General features: G+C 36.6%; 2 protein-coding genes across 2 annotated transcripts; one reads left to right on the forward strand and one right to left on the reverse strand.

Annotated features, from left to right (window-relative positions):
- Positions 1–7392: 7392 nt before the first annotated feature.
- On the forward strand, positions 7393–11502 carry LOC112187949 (protein NRT1/ PTR FAMILY 5.8). Its single transcript, XM_024326927.2, has 4 exons — positions 7393–7773; positions 8036–8253; positions 9928–10448; positions 10539–11502. Exons 1-4 carry the CDS (start codon positions 7722–7724, stop codon positions 11389–11391), a joined length of 1644 nt encoding a protein of 547 aa, XP_024182695.1. The 5' UTR covers positions 7393–7721; the 3' UTR covers positions 11392–11502.
- Positions 11503–15831: 4329 nt separating this feature from the next.
- LOC112185252 lies at positions 15832–16512 on the reverse strand. The gene has a single exon (XM_024323500.1). The coding sequence runs from the start codon at positions 16510–16512 to the stop codon at positions 15832–15834; it is 681 nt and encodes a 226-aa protein (XP_024179268.1).
- Between the last annotated feature and the right edge of the window lie 6073 nt (positions 16513–22585).

Consider the following 22585-nt stretch of genomic DNA (forward strand, 5'->3'; position numbering starts at 1 on the left):
ATTTTATGACTTTGAAAAAGAAAAAGTACTTCTTCTTTTTTCTTTTCTTTTTTGCAAGGAAAAATATTTATTAAAAGTAAAGGAAAATACAAGTAAGAGGAGAAGACATATCCTGCACCTTCCAGAAGTAAAGTACTACTGATGAGGAATGACAGACATCATCCTGCCTTTCAAAACAAAAATAAATCATCTAAAACGAAAATTAGGGAGACCCAACTTATCTCTTAAACAAAATTGATTAACGAAACAAGGAGATGAATCAAACAAAGTAAAGCCCGTACCAGAAGCGCCAAAATTGGCCAATGCATCAGCCACCTGGTTACCTTCACGAAATATATGTGAGCAATGAAATTGCATCATTGAAATGTGATGCACACAATTCTTCCATGCCACCTGTAATTGCCAAGGTACCATCTGGGGAGAGTGGAGAAAATTTAGAATGAGGGACGAGTCAACTTCAAGCCAAATATGCTTCCAATCTCGAACCCATGCAAGCTCGATTGCCTTGATCACTGTCATAACCTCCGCAACAATGGAACTAGGAATGTCAAGGGATGATGAAAAGGCTCCGACAACCTCCCCACGATAATCACGAAAAACACCACCATAACCTGAACGATCCTCCCTTCGCTTCCAAGCACCATCCGTGTTAACTTTGAACCAACCAATAATGGGTGGATGCCAATTCACCTCGTAAATTTTTGGGGCACAACGCGGCCTACAAGTAGCACCAAACCTCTTCAAGACACAAAGCTCCTGTATGTTGTTAAACATATGTCCAGTAGCTATACGAATAGAAGCATAAACATGGCCATTAATTAAGCTGCAAGCCATAGCAACATCTGGAGTAATGCCCTCATATCTCACCTTAGTCCTTGTTTACCAAATAAACCAAAAAGAGGCACAGAAACAAGCAACCCATAATTCTCTCGATTAGGGGCTGCGACCAACCATTAAACCCAATGCAAATAGGTCATGTAATGAATTAGGAATGAAACCCAACTCAAATTTTTCCAACATAAAAGACCATATAGACCTTGCATATGAGCAGTGAAGAAATACATGCTCTTTGGACTCCGTTTGTTGCCGACATAGTAGACACATTGAACACAAAGAGACACCACGTTGTTGTAAAAAATCCTCAGTTAGCACCATTCCCCTAAATACTTTCCAAACTAAAATTGACATACGAGGTGCCACATATTTACACCAAACCAATCGCCCCCAATCCACCGTAGGTAAAGAAGGCCGTACAAAATGAAAAGCCTCTCTTGCCGTGAGTGTGCCAGAAGAAGAGGCTGACCAAATTAATTTGTCTTCTTCCTGTGGATTAAATGCAATTGGAATACTGGTAATAATATCACAAAGATCCGGAAAATGCAATTGGAGAAGATGAGGGAGATCCCAGTGGCCATCATGAATATAATCATTAACAAATCCATCCATCTGCTCCACCACCCCTTCATAAGCTCCAAAAAAGTTCTTTAGAGGAACACCAATAAAATTGTCATTCCAAAAAGAAATTTGGGAACCAGAACCAATGAACCACCTACCCTGTGATATAACTTTAGGCCAAAATTTTTTCAAGCCAGGCCAAATAGATGAGATGGCATAAGAACTCCGAGGCCTACCATGCTGAATAAATCGTCCACGAAGAAATTTACAGCCTTCCAAAGAGGAAGAAAGAACTTCCCAACACTTTTTAAGAAGAAAGGATTGATTCAATACGGTCAAACGCTTTAGCCCCAAGCCACGCTCCTCCAAGGAAGTGCAACAAGTCTTCCATGCAATTAGAGGCACACCCCTCTTATCAACTGAACCTGACCACAAAAAATTGCATGACCAAGTCCCCAATTTTTGTAGTAAACTTGCCGGCCACTCATAAACTTGAAAGCTATACACAAGCATGCTAGATACGATTGAGACCATACTCCTCAAGAAAATGCAAGACCCTAGCCAAATTTCTTTTTATCTCCATGACAAAAAATAATCACATCATCGGCAAACAACACGTGAGAAGGAGCACAATTGCCTCTTGGGGATGAGATAAGGACTAGATGAGACCATACCAGAAATACCTCTACTAAGTGCTTCCTCTGCCAGACAAAATAGAAGTGGTGAAAGCGGATCACCCTGGCGAACACCTCTACCACAAGAGAAAAAACCGCAATACTTTCCATTGATTGAAATTGAGAGCCTTGCAGAATTAAGCAGAACTCTCACCCACCCAATAAAAATCTGACTGAAACCAAAAGCTTCTAGAACCTTAAATAAGAAATCCCAAGAGAGAGTGTCAAAAGCTTTTTGTTGCGGTGAAATTATACGTGAAGCAATATTAGTGAGCCTCAGAGAGAGAATTTTTGGAATAACTTTAAAAATAAAGTTAGCCAAAGCAATAGGGCGAAATTGCTTAATTGAATCAGCATGCTCAACCTTCGGAATCAAAATAATAAGACTTGAATTAAATGTCACAGGCAAGGAGCCAAACCTGAAAAAATATTGCACGGAAAAAGAAAAAGTACTTCCAATTTGAAAGATTTTGCAATTTTTTTCATGATATAGATCAATTCTTATAAGTGTTCATGCAAAGAATCTCGAATTTTTACCAGGTAACGATTATAATATATCTAATCGTGACTTTAGATATGTTGCTGTTTTCTCTAGCCAAAAACCAATATGACAGTTATGCAACAAAATGAAAACCATACTCGTTGATTGTATTTTATTTTTATATTTGGTTGAACGATTGTATTCTAATTTTATCTTACTTATCATAGAATTCAATATAATTTTTATCTTTTTACTAATGTATGAGTGATCCGGATATGAGATCTCGATCTCTGATTTCATCACATATACCCATGTGCTCTCAAATTTGATCAAACTTGACAAATCTGTAGGTTTTTCACCAATTATTTTGTAAATTGAAAACATGGTTTCTAATGTGCTTCATTGGAGTATAACTATTTACCAATGTGGGATGCAAGATTATATCATAAGTGACCAAAATTTTAAAATATATTACACAATAGTTGGTAAAAAAGCTAAAGATTGGACAAAATTGATTGAAATTAGAAGTGTAGGATCACAGTAAAAACGTCAAGTAGATAAAATGAGATTTGCTCGATAAAATACTTTATCTACTAAATCAATTGTTAGTTGACAATTCAATATTTTAGATTTCTTTTTTTTGGGTAAAATGCATTCTCCATAACACGAGTAATTATTCTATTTATGGTCCTGGACTGCCACGTGACATTGCCATTTGGTGGTCCAAGCCAATAATTTATAATATCACTCGAATTTGGTGGGGACCTAACAGAGAGTGAAAAAAAATTAAATTAATAGACCAATCAGAAATAAGTAGAAATCATATGAGCCAATGACATCAACTTATACCACCACGTATACCATAATCCGGAACCATATATTATTATAATTTTTCCCCATAAACATAAAGGAAGTAATAGTGGATACCAGCTTGTTAAAAGCAAAATCTTTAAGAGCTTGAAGAGAGCAAATTAAGATTGTGTCGATCGGTGATTTCAACGGTGTAAATTTTCATCTCTACGACTCTACCCAATCATTCCATAGCGAAAACACTGGCAAAAGGTTTTCATTCCACAAGAACAGCAAGGATTAATATAACTCTTACATGAGGCGAATGGATAAAGAAAAAGAACAAAACATTTCCAACATGCTTCGAGCCACATTAAGGTCACAATTCTAATTAGCACTGTCTAATCTGGGTTGCATGCGAAGGGAGTTTGTATTTCAGAGAAACTATGATTCCTTTTCTAAAACTTTCTTGATCAATCAGGTGCTTCAAACATATATACGGTATGATCAGCTTCACTATAGCTGCATCTATATGTGTGTGTGTGAAGGCCTGCTCACCTAATAGACAGTTTTTAAAGGACTGTGAGGGACAAGTGAATCTGACGGCTGAAAATAAATGCACAGTTTTCAATTGTTATAATTTCTGCTTTTATATTTAATACATGTGGTTGAGATGTATTTGTCCCTCACAGTCCCTTAGGTGAGCAAGTCTGTGTGTGTGATCTTCAATTTTCTGTTCCATATATTGATCGATTCGGATTTTGCTGGTTTCTGTTTTATCATGAATGCTATACATTCAATTTTCTGAGTCGGTCATAATCTGTTTGATCATGAATAAAGCCATAGAAGACGGGAAACGAAAACACAAAAACATATCAATTTTGTCTAGTATATGTATTGACGTAAAGTCGTCATAAATTTTTTGGTCAAACAAAAGTAAAGTCATAAATGGGAAATGGAAACATAATGTCGACATGCATATCTGTTTTGATTGACGTAAAGAAAACATAAAGCAATTAATATCGTATATGATCAAAAGCTCGTCTTTTTTTTTTTTTGGCAATATGATCAAAAGCTAGTTGATCATGATTCCTTTCTCTACAATCAAATGTTATTATATATATCACAGCTTCACGTAACTTGAATTGTCTTGAACAATGAAATTCCATATATGATCAAAAGCTAGTCTCTCTCTCTCTTTTTGGCCAATATGATCAAAAGCTAGTTGATCATGATAGAAAGGAAGGCACTACAATCAAATGTTGTTATATATATCACAACTTCACGTAACTTGAATTATCTTGAGCAATGAAATTCCCGATATGATGAAAAGCTAGTTTTTTTTTTTTTTGGTATGCTAATATGATCAAAAGCTAGTTGATCATGATAGAAAGGAAGGCATTACAATCAAATATATAATAACATATATATCACAACTTCACGTAACTTGAATTATCTTGAACAATTAATGAAATTCCAATATAGACTAAAGTTCTTTAACGTTTGTAAAAAGGAAACTTAGAAAAAGAAAATGTACTTCCATCCAAATTAATGTCCTTCCTCTCCCTCATGTATCACCTGTTTTCTAGCTCTTTCAATAATTTAAGCTTGAATGACACCAAAAATTTACAAAAGAATAATAAAAGCAATTTCTTAATATTCTTCCCTATATGGGAAACAACATTTTTTCTTAGTCCTCATCTAGGGGTGGACTCGGTCAACAACTATCGACTGACCACTCGAGTTTTGAAATTTTAAAGAAATCACCACCGAACCGCCTCATTAGTTAACCGATCATTAACGCCTTAGGCCTAATACCATCGGCTCGGAATGACTAGAAAAAGAAGTGAAGTTAATTAGAAACCTTGCTAGCTAATGTCGGCGAAATGTTTTCTTGCATACCGCCTCCTCCTACCCATAATCATTCTTAGATCGACTTCATATTTGTTTATATCTAGAAGGCTTCTAAAGAAAATGAGAGTCGAGATCTAAACCAACATACAATATGCGCGACTAGATCTAAACCAAACCGGCCCAAAGCCATCAGCATGCGTCCATGATCAGTGTCTCTGTGCCAAAATGGTCAGGCATACACAATAGTAGTACCAATTGAACTAAGCAATATTATTATAAGAGTACATGATCCATTAATGTTGAATGAGGTCGACAATTTAAATTCTTTCACGATAAAAATAAATAAGATTCGAGAAATTAGAAATCATTGGTGCAATATATATACATGTGAATTTTTAAAAACATGGCATGGATAAGTTTCATAAGCTAAAGTACTATATAGATTTTTTGTGCATGAACTGAATTAGAGAAGATCAAAGCAAGTGTGCGCACTCATGTCTCTCGATGTTGCTTTGCATCCGTGTGACAACCCAACAATATAAACCCAAACAGTATATATAATGATTTTGTGGTGACTTCTGGGTACCAAAGACCCGGCTAGCAGACCCCAACTCTATAATTTCAAGATTAAGATTTTACAAATGGGTATTTTATAATGCTATGAAATCGCTCCAAAATCAAGAGCATTAAAAGTAGAACAGTAGTAACAGCCACTAGTTCATGTCTAACTAAATTAAGATGAAGAACTCGTGCACTACTCGATAACTAGCTAGGCCCTAGAGATCTATCACATGTCGTTTGCTGTAACTGATCAACCCCCCTAAAGATCTTTCACTTCACTACTGTCTGCTATAAATCACTAAGTGGCGGATATGGTAGTCCACAACCAAAAAGAAACTAAGTGCTATCCATCACAGGAAACAACTGACCGCCAAATGATCACCACATGCATGTTCCATTAACTCCTAAACTGAATAGAGACCAACCCACTTATCCTCGTCACTGAGCACTGCAACTCATTCTGAGTTTTTTCTCCTCTAGCTTTGCCCTAATTTGCCAGGTGTACTTCTGGAGCTAGCTGTGTGCTAACTGTGTGTGTGGATGATGTGGGATGTGTGTAGCTGTGTGCCCTATGCATTCTTTGGCCTCATCACCCTCTTCCCCATATATAACGCCTGCTGCTGATATTGGATCTCTGTCACTTAGCTCAACCACTGTTCCTAAACGTAACGCATCCAAACCGCACTCATGCTTTGTTTGCCAGAAAACAGAAGAATACAAATTGTAACAAACTAGGTGAGAAAACTCATGCATGGTTGAGCAAATTCTGAGTAAAGAGAAAAGCATGTAAATGGTAAAGAGCTAGTGATTCTCGGTGAAAAAGTGGAAAACGTACGCAGTGCATTACCCAATGAGGTTTAAGCTAAATGGAGCTCCGGTTGGACCCTCAGACAAAAGTGGTAATGGTGCGTAGGATGAAAGATGATGCTTTGCTTTCTCTCCAGGCCTAGCTTTAATACCTTGTGGCAGCATAAATCAATAATGTCATATTGATTGAATCTTAATCATTACTGAAAATTGCGTGTACAAGAGTAGTCTCTAGTATCATTATTTGTGAACCAATTATTATAGAAATCCACAAGTAAGGACAATGTTCGTATTTTTGTGAAGTCATTCGACTTCACTGATGCTTCTTTATTTACTTTAATAGTGTACGAAACAAAAATATTACTAACTTTAGAGTATACGATGACTTCAAGTTAATAAGCAGCTCAGTCATTAAGTTGGATCTGCATTATTAACAATTCAGTCATTCAATGGATATATACGCTGCTTTTCACTAACTTTGTATACGTATATGAAAATAATAAGTTACTTACTGTAAAAGACATAATGAGTTCGAGAATATATGCTAATACTAACTCATATCTTTCTATCGATACATTCCTGGTCTTTATGAAGTTTTCTGGAGCAAGCAGGGCCATCCTACGTGTCAAAGGATAAGTTTACGTGTACCATTAAGTGGCACATCCAAGTGATTCGATCAGTTCCTACAACAAGGAATCTGCATGCATATGAGGCATCTTATTCTTTTGTTGCATCCATCAGATATTATTTTCTAGCTAGCTAGCTATAGATTACGTGGCCACAACACAGACTCATGCCACGGATCATCGAAATGAAAAGTGGGATCTATTTTAGCTTTCCATTTCTTATAAATAGTGCATAAGCATTGGAGGGGAACTTAGCTCGCTTAGTGGATTTGAGTTGTGTGTCCATTAGTGCAAAGCCTCTTTGATATTTGTGTGTTGGTAAAAGGAATTGAAAGCAGAGCTAAGAAGCCAATAATGAAGTACTCAGCACTAGCTAGTGTTTTTGCTGGTGGAGATCATGAAAAGTACAGACAGTGATCTACAGCAGCTGACAGAAGAGGAGAGGAGCTAACTAGCTAGCTTTAGTGGCATACAGATATAATTTCCTTCTTCTTCATAATCTCAGACTCATCACATTCATTCGCCTTCCCTCCCATGGCTGGTTCAACAAGAAAGAGACTCGGCAACTCATGCATTCTTCTCATAGGTATTCATCATATACCCTCCCGTTTCTTTGCTCCCTCTAAAACTTTTAATTTCGACATTTTTATATATAAATACCTTTCTTTAATATATAGCCAGGGACCCAACTAATAATTACCTCACGATTTTTCTTTTTGGTCCTCTGGAAGGATCTTTGTCTTGGGTGACCATTTCTAGTGTACTCTTGGCTAGGTAATTCAGTAAGAATAATTACATGATCACTCTTCGCTAATTTTTGGTTTCGGTGTCTGTTTGTTTGATGACAGTAATTGCTGGTATGGAAAGATTTGCATACAAAGGAGTGGCATCCAATCTGATAACTTATCTGACCGATGTAGTAAAGATGAGCAACTCTTCTGCGGCGAAGACGGTGAACAGGTGGTGCGGATTCACATCCATGGTTCCACTCTTGATTGCACCCCTTGCTGATTCTTACTGGGATAGATATTACACCATTGTTGCCTCTTGTTTTATCTATGTTGCCGTAAGTACTAATTACTTCTCTCTCTCTCTCTCTCTCTCTCTCTCTCTCTCTCTCTCTCTCTCTCTCTCTCTCTCCCTCCCTCCCTCTGTTATTATTATTATTTTTTTCTGTTTCTCGTTAGCTCTGTATTTTGGTAATAAAGCATCTTTTCTGGTCAGTAATTTTTGTCCGCTGAGTGCTCAATTAGTAGGATTACGATTAGGATAACCATTATTAAGATATGGATCATGAGTCATGAGTCATCTGCACTAAGCTTAAAGCTATACATATATATATATCCACACACACACACATATATATATATAGAGAGAGCCGTTCATAAGAGGATGTTCGCACAGATGCAAAAGTGCGGAGGTCCCTCCTCCAGCCTTGATCAGGCGGCGATAGCGGCGTTGTGGTTGTCGGACCTGAACCAGGCCTCAATATCGAGCCTCTGCTTGCTGTTGGAGTCGTCAATGAAGAGTTCGAAGTCGACCTTGATGGGCTTTCATAGTTTCAGGCGAGCTTGCCGCGCACACCTTCAATTCCGATCAGCTGAGCCTTCACCTTGATTGTGACGCCGTTCGAGATGTCCAAAGGGTTTGTTCGGCAATCGCAACGCCTGAAACCACTGCCTAATCGAGGCTGGAGGAGAGACGTCCGCACTTTTGAGTTTGTGCGAACGTCCACTTCTGATTCGGGCTGCATATATACAGTGGCGAGCCATAATTTGATCTCAAGTTGGGCACTCGGATATTTTGAAAAAAAAAAAAAAACATTTGAAACATAAACTATATACCAAAATTTTAATAGGGGCACTCGAATGTTTTGACCAAAAAATAAAAAAAACATTTGAAACATAAATTATATATCAAAATTTTAATAAACATTAAAATATTAGAATAAGATTCCAGTAAAATCATTTTTTTTTAAATTACATATTTATTAATCAAATATTTTTAAATTTTAGAGAACTTTTCATGATGGGATATAAATTATCTTTGACTTTTAAAATTAAAAAGAAGTATAGTGTTACTTACAAACAAATAAAAAGTGTGAAACAAAATTTCCAGACCAAAAAAAAAAAAAAAAAAAAAACTCAAAACAGTCAGTGTTGACAACATGATTCAAACTTGGGACTAGCCATATAAAATAGTCAAGTCTAACCGCTGCGCAATATAGGCGGGTAGTAACATAATGAAACTCTTAACTACTTATAGGATTGTTAAGTACCGGATTTTAAAAAAAAAAATGAAAAACCCAGTGGGGTACGGGGCTCACTGGGCCCCAACGTGACTCCGCCCCTGCACACACACACACACACACACACACACACACACACATGTATATGTGTGGGTGTGTGTTATTGGACTGGCGGTTCAAGATTAATGCATTTTAGTGTGAAAATAAGAAGTGCCTACAATATTATTGACCCTTCCTAAGATGAGTTAGGAAATTGATATATTATATATGAAAATTGTTAGATTGATATACATAATAGATGCGTGCTTCAATAATATGAGTTTTGGTAGCGTAATAATTGCCAAACATAGTATAAAAAGTGCTATTTGTTTGAGATCTTATATTGGAAATTTGGAATTCTAGCGTTAGTTAAAGCTCGCTTTTGGGGCATACTAGTTGTCTATCCTGTAACGAGTTGGACTAATTGATCATTCTCTACTCTTCTGGTTTTAGGGGCTTGTGGCATTGACATCAACAGCACTAATGTCCCGGGCATCGTCCGATCAAGCAAACAAAACAAGTTCATCTTCATTTCTGTTTTGCTCATTGTATTTGATTTCTCTTGGTCAAGGTGGGTACAACCCATCTTTGCAAGCTTTTGGAGCAGATCAACTTGATAGTGAAGAGGAAGAGTTGCCTAGTAGCAAAGATGACAAAAAATCCAACAAAAAAAGTTTGTTCTTTCAATGGTGGTACTTTGGTATTTGTAGTGGCACCGTCTTGGGTATCAGTGTTATGTCCTACATTCAAGATACTTTTGGTTGGATACTAGGTTTTGCCATCCCCATGATTTCGATGGTCACATCAGTCATAGTTTTCTCGTGTGGAAGCCCAATTTATACATATAGACAGAGAAATGAGACCATGGGTAATAAGCCAGTTGTGAGCATGCTTCAAGTTATTAAGGCAGCTGCATTGAAATTACTGAATTCCAAAGTCAAGTTACCCGATGAAAATGATGTTACTGAGCTAGAGTAAGCTCTTTTTATTTTTATTTTTTTAACTCAAGTGTTGTTAAGATTACTGTGCATGAACTTTGATCTGATGCTATCCAATTTGCTTAGGCTTCAAGGGAAACCGCTCTGTCATCAGAACTTAAACAGCAATGAAGGCTTGAACAATGAGCATCCCAAAAGCAGCATCCACATGTTCGAAAATGCAAAAGTTATTCTTAGGCTTTTGCCCATATGGCTAATGCTTTTAATGTTTGCAGTGATTTTCCAGCAACCTTCGACATTCTTCACCAAACAAGGCATGACAATGAAGAGGAATATCGGAAGCAATTTTCTGATTCCACCCGCAACACTACAGAGTGCTATTGCACTTTCTATAGTTGTGTTGATGCCTCTTTATGACAAAGTTCTGATCCCAATTACTAAGGTCCTGACTTGTAACGAAAAGGGTATCACCGTAATGCAAAGGATGGGGATTGGGATGTTCACTTCGGTCATAGCACTGATGATCGCAGCACTTGTAGAGACAAGAAGGCTCCATATCAGCAGAAATATGGAAATGCTAGGATCTCAATCTGAGACGGTTCCATTAAGCATATTCTGGTTGCTGCCACAATACATTCTTCTGGGCATTTCGGACATTTTCACTGTCGTTGGGATGCAAGAGTTCTTTTACTCTGAATTTCCCATTAGAATGAGAACAATGGCCTTTGCACTATACACCAGTGTTTTTGGGGTTGGGAGCTACTTGAGTGCCCTTTTGATCTCAACAGTTGAAGGCATCACAAGTTCAAATGGAAGTAAGAGCTGGTTCTGTGATGATATGACTGAAGCAAGGCTAGACAAATACTACTGGTTCTTAGCAGCAGCAAGTGCACTGAGCTTTCTGTTTTTTGTGATTATTTCATCATTTTACACAAGTAAGAGGGATTTGGAGTTGGACAGTAATGAAAGTTGTAAATAAGCTGTTTGTTTTGAGTTTGTACATTTCAGAAGAAAAGTTTCTCTTCAAATAGTTACTTTAATGTTGTTAATTATGAGCTTATTTATCTACAAAGAGCATTTTGTTGTTCAAGTTTCAAAGTTCAAATAAATTTGAGCTCAACTTATTATATCCATACCCATGCCTTCTCTTGCAGGGTTTCCAACAAAACGAGAAGACTCAGAAGAGTGAAGTTGATCACACTAGTTATATGCAAGCCAATGATTACAACAAATCCGATATTAGGTTTTTCATAATTCTTCAACCCAAAGATCATTTAGTCATTTGATAATCATCATGATCGTTATATCCATTATTTTTATGTGACAAAATGTATTCCAAAAAGAAAAAGAAAAAAAATTAATGAGTTTCGACTACTGAAACTAGGGCTGCCACTTGGTTTGATAATTACCAAACCGACTGAATACTAAAAGAATTATGATTGTGACTGAATTAATTTTCCTTCTATTGATAATCACCAATATATACAGATATACAATCTTGATCAACAAGGAATTCCTATAATCTAGGGATACAGATAAAGCCATAATCCTCCTGTACATGATTTCCTAAAGATACAAGAAATCTATTCTTAATTACATAATATTCTCAACTAATTACATAATATTCTCAACACTCCCCCTCAAGTTGGAGAGTGGATGTCAAGAACTCCCAACTTGTGCAACAAATTCTTAAACCTTTCTTTGCCCAACGCTTTTGTAAAAATATCTGCCAATTGCTGCAAGGTTCCAACGAACCTAGTGCGAACGGACCCATCAACTATCTTGTCACGAATGAAGTGACATTTCATCTCAATGTGACGAGTTCTTTCATGAAAAACTAGATTTGTAGCAATGTGTAAAGCTGCTTGATTATCATAATATAACATGGTAGGTTTGGCAATAGGTATGTGCAAATCAGCAAACAAGTTTTGCAACCAAGTAAGCTCACAACATGTACCTGCCATAGCTCTGTATTCAGCTTCAGCACTTGATAAAGATACTGTTTTCTGCCTTTTGGTGCGCCATGAAATAAGAGATTTTCCCAGGAACACGCAATAGCCAGTGGTAGAACGGCGAGTAATGGGACAACCCGCCCAATCAGAATTACAAAAAGCTCTCAAACTTAAATCATTTTCACTATGAAAAAGAAGACCTTGACCAGGACATGACTTTAAATACCTGACAACCTGAAGTGCTGCAGCCATATGATGTAAACGTGGCTCATGCATAAATTTGCTTAAAACATGAACTGAATAGGTAATGTCAGGTCTGGTGATGGTGAGATATATGAGCCGGCCAACCAAACGCCTATATGCTGCCGGATCCTTAAGCAAGTCTTCCTTATTTGACAATTTTGTTTCTTCCATTGGAAACTCAACAGATTTGGCACCCAAAAAACCGGTATCCTTGATAATTTCCAATGCATACTTCCTTTGGGACAAATATATATCTTTTCCTGAACGAGCAATTTCAATCCCAAGGAAATACTTAAGATCACCCAAGTCTTTAATTCTAAAGCGGGTATGTAGAAACTGTTTAAGAGCCTTAATAGAGTCCAGATCATTCCCAGTGATGAGAATATCATCAACATAAATCAACAATACTGTAAGGGAATTACCAACCTTCTGAATGAAGAGAGAATAGTCGGCCTTTGATTGAGTGAATCCAGCAGAAAGTATCGCCTTAGTAAATTTAGCAAACCATTGTCGTGATGCCTATTTCAAACCATACAAGGACTTGTTGAGGCGACAAACATAATTCTCCCCCTGTCGCCGAAGACCAGGAGGAGGTGACATGTACAGCTCTTCATGGAGATCCCCATTAAGAAAAGCATTATTAACGTCAAGTTGGTGAAGGGACCAGGCCTGACAGGCTGCAAGAGCAAGAACACAACGGACAGTAATCATTTTGGCAGTGGGGGAAAAAGTATCATGGTAATCAATGCCTGCAGCCTGTGTAAAACCCTTGGCCACCAGACGAGCTTTATAACGCTCAATAGAACCATTTGGCTGACGTTTAATCCGGTATACCCACCTACATGCAATAGGGCGTTTGCCAGGAGGAAGAGGAACAAGAGTCCAAGTGTTATTGGCAACAAGAGTGGCAAGCTCAGCATCCATGGCGGTTTGCCATTTAGGATCAGAAGCAGCTTGAGCATAAGAGGTAAGCTCCTCATCCCTACTAATAGCAGCAACATAGGATAGGTGCAGCGGTGAATAACGCTGATAGGAGATGAAATTGCATAGAGGATAGCATGTACCTTTGAGAGGATTAGGCAGAGGAGATGACGAAGGGTGTGGAGGCAAAATCACTTGCGATCAGACGTAGTCCTTGAGATGGACATTAGGAACATGTGGGCGTTGTGAGCGTCGAGGAGCAAGGATAGGATCGTGGTCGGTCAAAGGATGAGGTGCAATGGCAGGTTGGTCGAGGGGAACAACAGGTTGGTCAATAGGGTGGAGGACATACAGCAGTATCCGTGTCGAACAAAAGAGGAGAGGAAGGAGGGGAGCTAGAGGATTGTAACAAGGTATCAATCCTGGGCGGGGATTGCGACGAGGTATCAATCCTGGGCGGGGATTGCGACCAGGTATCAATCCTGGGCGACGCAGGTTCTAGAGCTGGAGGTGGTGGATGTGGTCGGTGTGAGGTGGTGCTATCAAGGATTGGAACAGGAAGTAAGAAGGAAGAAGGAGAAGATGACGAAATCCCTTGAGAAGAGGATTGAAAATGGAAAGTATCCTCCAAAAAAATAACATCACGATTTGTAAAAATCTTTTTGGTTTCAAGATTATATAACTTATATGCTTTCTGACCAATCGGATATCCAAGGAAAATGCATTTATGATCGAGCACGTGGAGAAAATTTTGAGGAAGGAGTGACAGAAGTGGCAAAAGCGATACAGCCAAAAACACGCTTTCGAGAATAATCAGGAGGTGTATGATAAAGTACCTCAAAAGGAGTTTTCTGGTGAAGTAAAAGAGTGGGCAGCCTATTAATGGTGTAGGCAGTGGTGAGAAGACATTCACCCCAAAATTGAAGAGGCAAATGAGATTGAAAACGAAGAGCTCGAGCAACTTCTAGGAGGTGTCGGTGCTTGCGCTCAACAACACCATTTTGTTGAGATGTGTAAACGCAAGAATGCTGAAAAATGACTCCTTGATCTTGAAAGAAGTTGCGTAAAGAAAGGAATTCAGCACCATTATTGGAACGAAATTGCTGAACATGGGTATTAAATTGAGGTTTAACATAGGCAAAAAAATGTCGAAGTAAACGCTGCGTCTCACTTTTGTGATGCATGAGAAAAACCCATGTAAAACGAGAAAAATCATCCACTATAGTAAAAAAATAATGAGCACCATTAAGAGAAGGCGTCTTATGACGTCCCCAAATATCACAATGAATAAGGGAAAAACATCAAGAAGTTTTTATTGAACTAGAAGGAAAAGGTTGGCGGGTCTGTTTAGCTAAAGGACAAACCGTACATTTATGACTAGAATCAAAATCAAAAGAAAGAGAATTCTTGGCTAGAAATTGTAAACGAGCAGGAGAAGGGTGTCCCAAGCGGCGATGCCAGAGATCAGATGGTATGGTGATGTGACCGACAAAGGGATGTGTGGTAGGAATTGAGGAAGACAACGCCACAAGATAGTATAAATTTCCATGTCACTTACCCACACCAATCATCATCCTCGTAGCCAAATCCTGCAAAATACACCAAGAAGGGAAAAAGGTTACTGAACAGTGCAAATCATCTATAGTGCGTCCAACAGACATCAAATTGACATCGAATGAGGGAACACAAAGCACATCCCGCAAAACTGCATTATTAATAGTAATTGACCCTTTCATAGTGATGTTTGCCTTGGCTCCACTAGGCAAAGAAACAGAAGGAAAAGATGCATTCTTGTGGCTAGTAAAAAGATGTGGTGCATTAATAATGTGGTGAGTTGCTCAATTATCGATTATCCATCGATTAGGATCCACTATAGACAAACCTGAAGCAAACTCTGTAGCAGAAGCGGCATTAGCCTGAGGAGTTGGTGGCTTCGGATTCAATGCAGCAATAACCTGAGTGTATTGATCTTCAGTCAGGTTGGGAAGTGTCACTTGCAGCTCCTTAAATGAAGGTGTGCAATCAACATGATTAGCAGAGGCATCATTGTGTGGTGGAGGTCGATTTCCTTGTTGTCGATTGCGTTTATAGAGCCGATGACCAGGTGGAAAGCCATGTTTCCTATGACAAGTCTCCTTAGTATGATAAAATTTGTTACAATAGGTGCATTCAACTGGAGTGCAATTGCTAGAACTGCTGCCTTGATTGCCAGGATTGTAACGAGGTATCAATCCTGGCCTAGGATTGTTACGAATGGCCATTGCTGCTACATTGGATGGAGCAAGGGCAGCAACACCAAGTTCTCACTGCTTCTCTTCCTGAGTTACTGAAGCATAGACCTGTCTCACAGAAGGTAATGGATTCATTAGCAAAATTTGACCACGAGTACCTGCATACGATTCATTCAAGCCCAAAAGGAATTGCATGAGTTTGGTGCGGTCATTCTGTGCCCCACAAGTACAATTCTCCACTGTATTGTATGAGGCAAGTTCATCCCAAAGTGCTTTCAACTTGGTATAATAAGCAGCGATTGACAATTGGCCTTGTTCAATCTTGTAGATGTCCCTTTGAACCTGGAAGATACGTGGGGCGTTTCCCAAGGCTAAGCATTCCCTAAGGTCTTCCCAAATTGCATGAGGTGTTGTGCAGGAGAGGACCGAATCAGCAAGGTCTGGTTCAAGAGAATTGAGAATCCAGGACAAGACCATGTCGTTGCATCGCTGCCATAGAGCATGCTCCTCTGGTTTCTTGATTGCAGATGGTTCTTTGATTTCCCCAGTGATGAATCCGGTCTTATTCTTTGCACTCAAGGAGATCCTCATGGCGCGACACCATGAGTTGTAATTGTCTCTTGTCAATTTCTTGGAGACAAGGATGAGACCGGGATGGTCTGAATGATGGAGGAATAGCGGATTTGCATATTCATCAGAGGAGGTGCCGCTGCCACCATTGGGAGTTTCAGAAAATATATCATCTCCAGCCATGAAGAGTTAGGGAAAACGAAGAAGGATAAACGCTGCAAAAGAATTTTGCAGAAGAAAGAAGAGTCAGGACGTTGCCTGCTCTGATACCATAAAAGAATTATGATTGTGACTGAATTAATTTTCCTTCTATTGATAATCACCAATATATACAGATATACAACCTTGATCAACAAGGAATTCCTATAATCTAGGGATACAGATAAAGCCATAATCCTCATGTACATGATTTCCTAAAGATACAAGAAATCTATTCTTAATTACATAATATTCTCAACTAATTACATAATATTCTCAACAAATACCAACCTATGTTTTAGGTTTGGTAAATCGACTTTTTGGTAATTGAAACCGATAAGGCCGAAATTGAAAATTACTGAAAAAGTTGGTTGGCTGGTTTTGGTAAATACCGAATATACCGATTATCTAAATATTAGCTTTATATACTATAGTTTTCAATATACATATATGTATACTAAGAAGTAAACATAAAAATTTTCATAATAGTATGAACATTACTACATATACTACATCAATCCCTTTCAAAAAAACATATACTACATCAATAATACATGTATTTTAAGTAACCTGGTCAAATATGGTTAAATAACCTAGTTTTATTGAAAATGGCTAAAACTTGATCTCATATGTACAAAAGAAAGCTCTAATAAGTAGATGAATACAAAGTTTACGACTATAAAAATGAAAAACCTAATATTGTTCATTCTAATTTATATTACAAAGAATTAATTGTTCTAAAATTGGTAATACCGAAACCGAAATATCGAATTTGGTAGATATGATTAAAAACCGAAAAGTTTGGTTGGTAATTGGTAACTCAATATTGAAACTGAAAGTTTTGATTTTAAAGTTGGTAATACCTATAACCAATTCGAACCGACAGAGTGACAGCCCTAACTGAAACATATTATGTGGTTGCTGGCAGACACAGAACTAACTGACGTAAGGATTTTTTTCCTTTTGAAAATAAAAATAATTATTTGTTAGAATAACAAAAGAAAACAAAAATGAACTTAAAGAATAATTTGGCAACACAAGATAAATTCCCCCTTTTGTTCTTCACACAAAAATGCACTTTCGTTCTTCACACATTTATAGAGAGGGCAATCAAGTTGCTGATGCTTTAGATAATTTTGGTGATTCTTTGTCTGATATGATTTGGTGGGATTTGATTCCACTATTTGCAATTTCTTTTTGTGCTCGAGACCGTTTAGGTCTTACTAATTTTCATTTTAGCTAGTTTGTAGTTCTTTAGTTGTTCTTGTAGAGACATGTCTGGTTGTTGTCTTCCCCCTGCCCATCTTGATGTACAATTTTTCTTTTTCTTTCAATAAATTTCCCTTGTTTTGTTCAAGGTTTCTAAAAAAAAAAAATTCCCCCTTGAAACATATCATGTGGTTGCTAGTAGACACAGAACTAAGTGAGGTAAGAATTTTTTTCCTTTTGAAAATAAAAATAATTATGTGTTAGAATCAAGGAATTAAAAAGCTGCCTGAGGCGCAAAAAGCGATTTTCCGGCCTGAAAGTGAGTGTGTTTCAGGGGTTAGGTGACGACGCTGGTGAGGCGTCCTCTAAAGCGCTATAGGCGTACGCGCAGAAAAAAAATGAGAAGTGACGTCGTTTTGAAACAGATTGGGTTTAAAGGCTATCTAGGTCGCGACTGGGGTGTTGGAGATCCGATTTCAGCCCTCTGCCCCTCTGTTCCAAAAGGTAAATTCGATCCTAACCCAGAGTTCGATTTCATTGGAATTGATTGGAGTTCAATTTCAATTGCGCAGCAGTCAACTTGAGCTTTATTGGAGGTCGATTTGCAACAGGCGATTTGAACTTCTGAAGGTATGATTCCCGATTTCCTATCTATATTTATTTGGGTTTGAGTTGTTCCTGTCTAGACAATCATATATGTCCAGCAACCCCATTAATTTGGTTGCAATAGTTTGTGGGTTACTGTAAATTTTTGCAGATTAAGCATTGTCCTCAAAACCCCATTAACGTGTTCTGCTTACTCCTTATCTTTTGGTGATGGGTGTTCCTTTTAGCACATTTTCCTTTTCTTTTGGCGAATTTCAGGCTTTTCTTTTGTTTGTTTGTGTTTTGAATTGGTGCTATGCTTGTGTTTGGGTTTTGAGGACAATGCTTCTGTGGGATTGAGTGAGTAATGGAGGATTATTAATTATTTGCTTGCTATTTGCAAACGGATTGGTGATTCTAAATGAGGATAGGTTTCTTGGTCCGAGTGGGTAGATCATGCAAGAAGTTCAAAGAGGGAATGAAAGTGTGATGAAGAGGCAGCTTATAGGATGTATATATGTGCCAGTACTTCAGATTATTGTTCATACTCTTCAATTCCATAACTATTAGTCTCACTTCTGACCTAACGAGTTTATGTCTGCCTAATTTACACACAAACATTTATGTATGTATATGTGTACGTTGTTTTCATTTTTGGGTATTTATTTGTGTACTTTGATATCAGAATGTTGTGAGGGACGCAATAACCTATGGGCTTCAGGTAAATTCGGTTCCTTAGTTGGATGTGAAGAAAATTCAAGTTCTATAATTTTGGTGTGAGTTGGTAATTGTAAGGTGATATTCAATCAGGTATCACTTACCATCCTTTTTCATTTTACTCATGAATGCATGTAATTATATTGTGGTCATTGAGATGTTGTGATGTTGTGATTTATGGCAGATTGCATGATTTAGTTGATATGCTGCTCGGTTAGTGATGCTATGTTATAATGCAGGTAACAATGAGTTCTAGTACTACTATTAGTGATAGTTTGGATGGTGATATTCTAGTTGATGAGGATGATGATTTCCAAGCATGAAGTAGATTTCAACATTTGTTCTTGATCTTTGGTGTTAGAACTTTCTTGATCTTTGGTGTTTGAACTTTAAATCCTTGATTTCATTTTATGTTGGTAATTTTGTTGAATCATATGCTTCTAGTACTTCATTTATTGTGAGTGAATGACAATTAGTAATGTTCTTTTGGTTGAATCATAATGTGGTTTGTATAAGAGTAGAAATTACATGAATATAGGTGATTTATACGTAAGGCTTACGCCTTATGCCTCAAGGCTGCAAGGCTCTCCCGAAAACGCCTCGGGTACGCCTTCAGCGTTTTAAAACATTGGTTAGAATAACAAAAGAAAACAAAAATGAACTTAAAGAATAATTTGGCAACACAAGCTAAATTCCCCACTTGTTCTGTCCTTGTGCCGACCAGAGATATGATCATTTTTTTTTTAAATAATGGTAATTCCATTGATAATAGCGTATGTCAAGAAGGTCATTACATACCCACCCGCTGCCACATAATAATAGCCAGAACAAGGTTTCGTGGACGAGTCACAGTGGCACATAGGATAGACCAACTATATTTGAACTTATCGTTCAGTAGTTAGAGCACCCACTAGCTAAAATTGTGGTCATGGATTCAAGTCATTAATTATGAGAGTAGAACTGAAATCCTTTGATTCTCTTTAAAAAAAGGAAAAAAAAGGATTTAGGTGAAAGAGAGAGAAAGCCTCGACCTCTTTACTTTATATTAAAACATATGTCTTATGATCATTTTTTCGAAGAGAAGTTTTAAATACACACCCTTCATTACTTAATACACACTCCTTACTCAATACACCTACCATTTAATTTCTCATTATAATATTTTACTAAATACACAACCTAAATTACCTAAAATATCTTTAACCTAAAAAACCATGAAATACACTATTATTTAACTACATTAAGGCTACTATTTAATTTGATTAGTATATATTAACACGGGTCCGGATCATGGGACACCTTATTTTACACAATTTTTTACACTTCTTTTTAGCCATTAGATTTAGCTAAGTTTAATGGTCTTGATTAATTTCTCGGATGATGTGGCAAATGACATGGAATTAATTTTTTTTTCTCAACCAAAAAATATATAAATTCAAACAGTCATTTTCTAAACATAAATCAAAATAAAGTTTCAAGAATACAATGAGAAGAACAGGCTTATGAAATGTTGCTTAAAACTCGTTGTAAGCAGTTCATTATTAATGAAGTTCTTCTTGATAAAAAAAGAATACAACGAGAAGAACAGACTTATGTTCTTGAGAAAAAGAAAAGGAAAAGGAAGAACCGGAGAAGACAACAAACGCCGGTGACATGGGTTTGGATTGAGTGGAACTTAAAAATTAGGGTTTTTGAGTGAATAGAATCATTTGATGAAGGGGCTGGTGCGTCAAATAAAGGATTGGGGCTTGAATTTGATGATCTAATAATTGTAATTGGGGGAAAATCAGTTAGGGTTAATGTGGGATATTGTCATGAACCCATAATATTTGTTGTACGACGTGATATTAGTTGCTTGCCTACTTGGTGATGATGACAATTATAAGAAATCTTAACCCAAAAACATTGCTTTACGGAGGGTGTGAATGAGGTGAATTGTGATAGAATAGACTATCAATTAGAGAGGAGAACGTGAGTTGCATTGAAATCAATGCCCACTATATAGCATTGCATATCCTCTAAGAATCTCAGATCATCTGAGTATGGTTTTGATTTTTCTTTTTTTTGCCCGGAGAAGATGATGCTCTTTCTTAAGCTTTTGTTTTGATTTTTATTTATAGAAAAGTTTAATTTAAATTTTCTTATTTTTTGGTTGATGATTTTTTTTTAATTCCATGTCATTTCCACACAGTGAGTGAATTTAATCAAGACCATTGAATTTAGCTAGATCTAATGGGTCAAAAGAGGTGTAAAAACTTGTGTAAAATAAGGTGTCCCAGGATCCGGACCCTATTAACACATTAGTGTTTTATAATTGACCATATTAATTAATTGTGTTAGAAACAGGTTTTGTATTATAAGAGTTCTCATCCACCAAACACCATATTGATCAAGTATAAAATTTTGAGTCGAACATTCAACCAAAACTGTATAAGTAGTTTATCTACCATGGAGGAACTAAGAAATTGTCATTGGATGGTCAAACAAATTAACAATTACAAAGTTTTATACCTCTGATGTTTTAACAAATTAACAATTACATACCTCTGATGTTTTATATTAGATAATAAATTGACTAATCATAACTTTTAGAAGGAAAAAAAAAGGACTAAAAGTGGAAGTAAAGCGATTTATTTTAAAAATATTTAATGTCATTGATTTTGAAATTCTAAATTATATGGTTTCTCACCCTATTTAATTACATTTATTTAAGGAAAATTTAAATTAGATGGTTTCTAGCTTTATTGTTGTTTTAAATGAGGATGCATGTATAGAAATGTATTGTGAAATTTTAAATACACATCCCAAACTACTTAATACACATCCCTATTATTTTATATTTTAAATCAGATTTTATAGGTAGGTTAAATGACCAAAATAGAAATTTATGTATTAAAAAAAAAAAAAAATCATATGTTCCTTATATTATTCTATAATTAAAAACACAATGAATTTCTATACATGGCATCCTCATTTAAAACAAGAATAAAGTTTGAAACCATCTAATTTAAATTTTTCTTAAATGAATTGTAATTAAATGGGGTGAGATACCAAGTAATTTAGAATTTCGAAATCAATAGCATTAAATGTTTTTAAAACATATCGCTTTACTCCCACTTTTTAGTTCATTTTTTTTATCTAAAAGTCATGATTAGACAATTTCTTATCTAATATAAAACATCACATATATAAAACTTTGTAATTGTTAATGTGTTTGACCATCCAATGACAACTTCGTAGTTCCGCCATTGTGGAGAAACTACTGATACAGTTTTGGTTGAATATTCGACTCAAAATTTTATACTTGATCAATAAGGTGTTTGGTGGATGAGAACTCAAATAATACAAAACTTGTTTCTAAGCATCTATTTGAACTTTGAATGGAACAATAATGAATTTTTATAGATTTCCCAATAACACTAACACAAGTAATTAATATGGTCAATTATATATACTAATCAAATGTTAAATAATAATGTATTTCATGATTTTTAAGTTTAAGGATATTTTAGGTAATTTGGGTTGTGTATTTAGTAAAATGTTAGAA

The sequence above is a fragment of the Rosa chinensis genome, chromosome 2, assembly GCF_002994745.2.
Source record: "Rosa chinensis cultivar Old Blush chromosome 2, RchiOBHm-V2, whole genome shotgun sequence".
Classification (NCBI taxonomy): Eukaryota; Viridiplantae; Streptophyta; class Magnoliopsida; order Rosales; family Rosaceae; genus Rosa; species Rosa chinensis.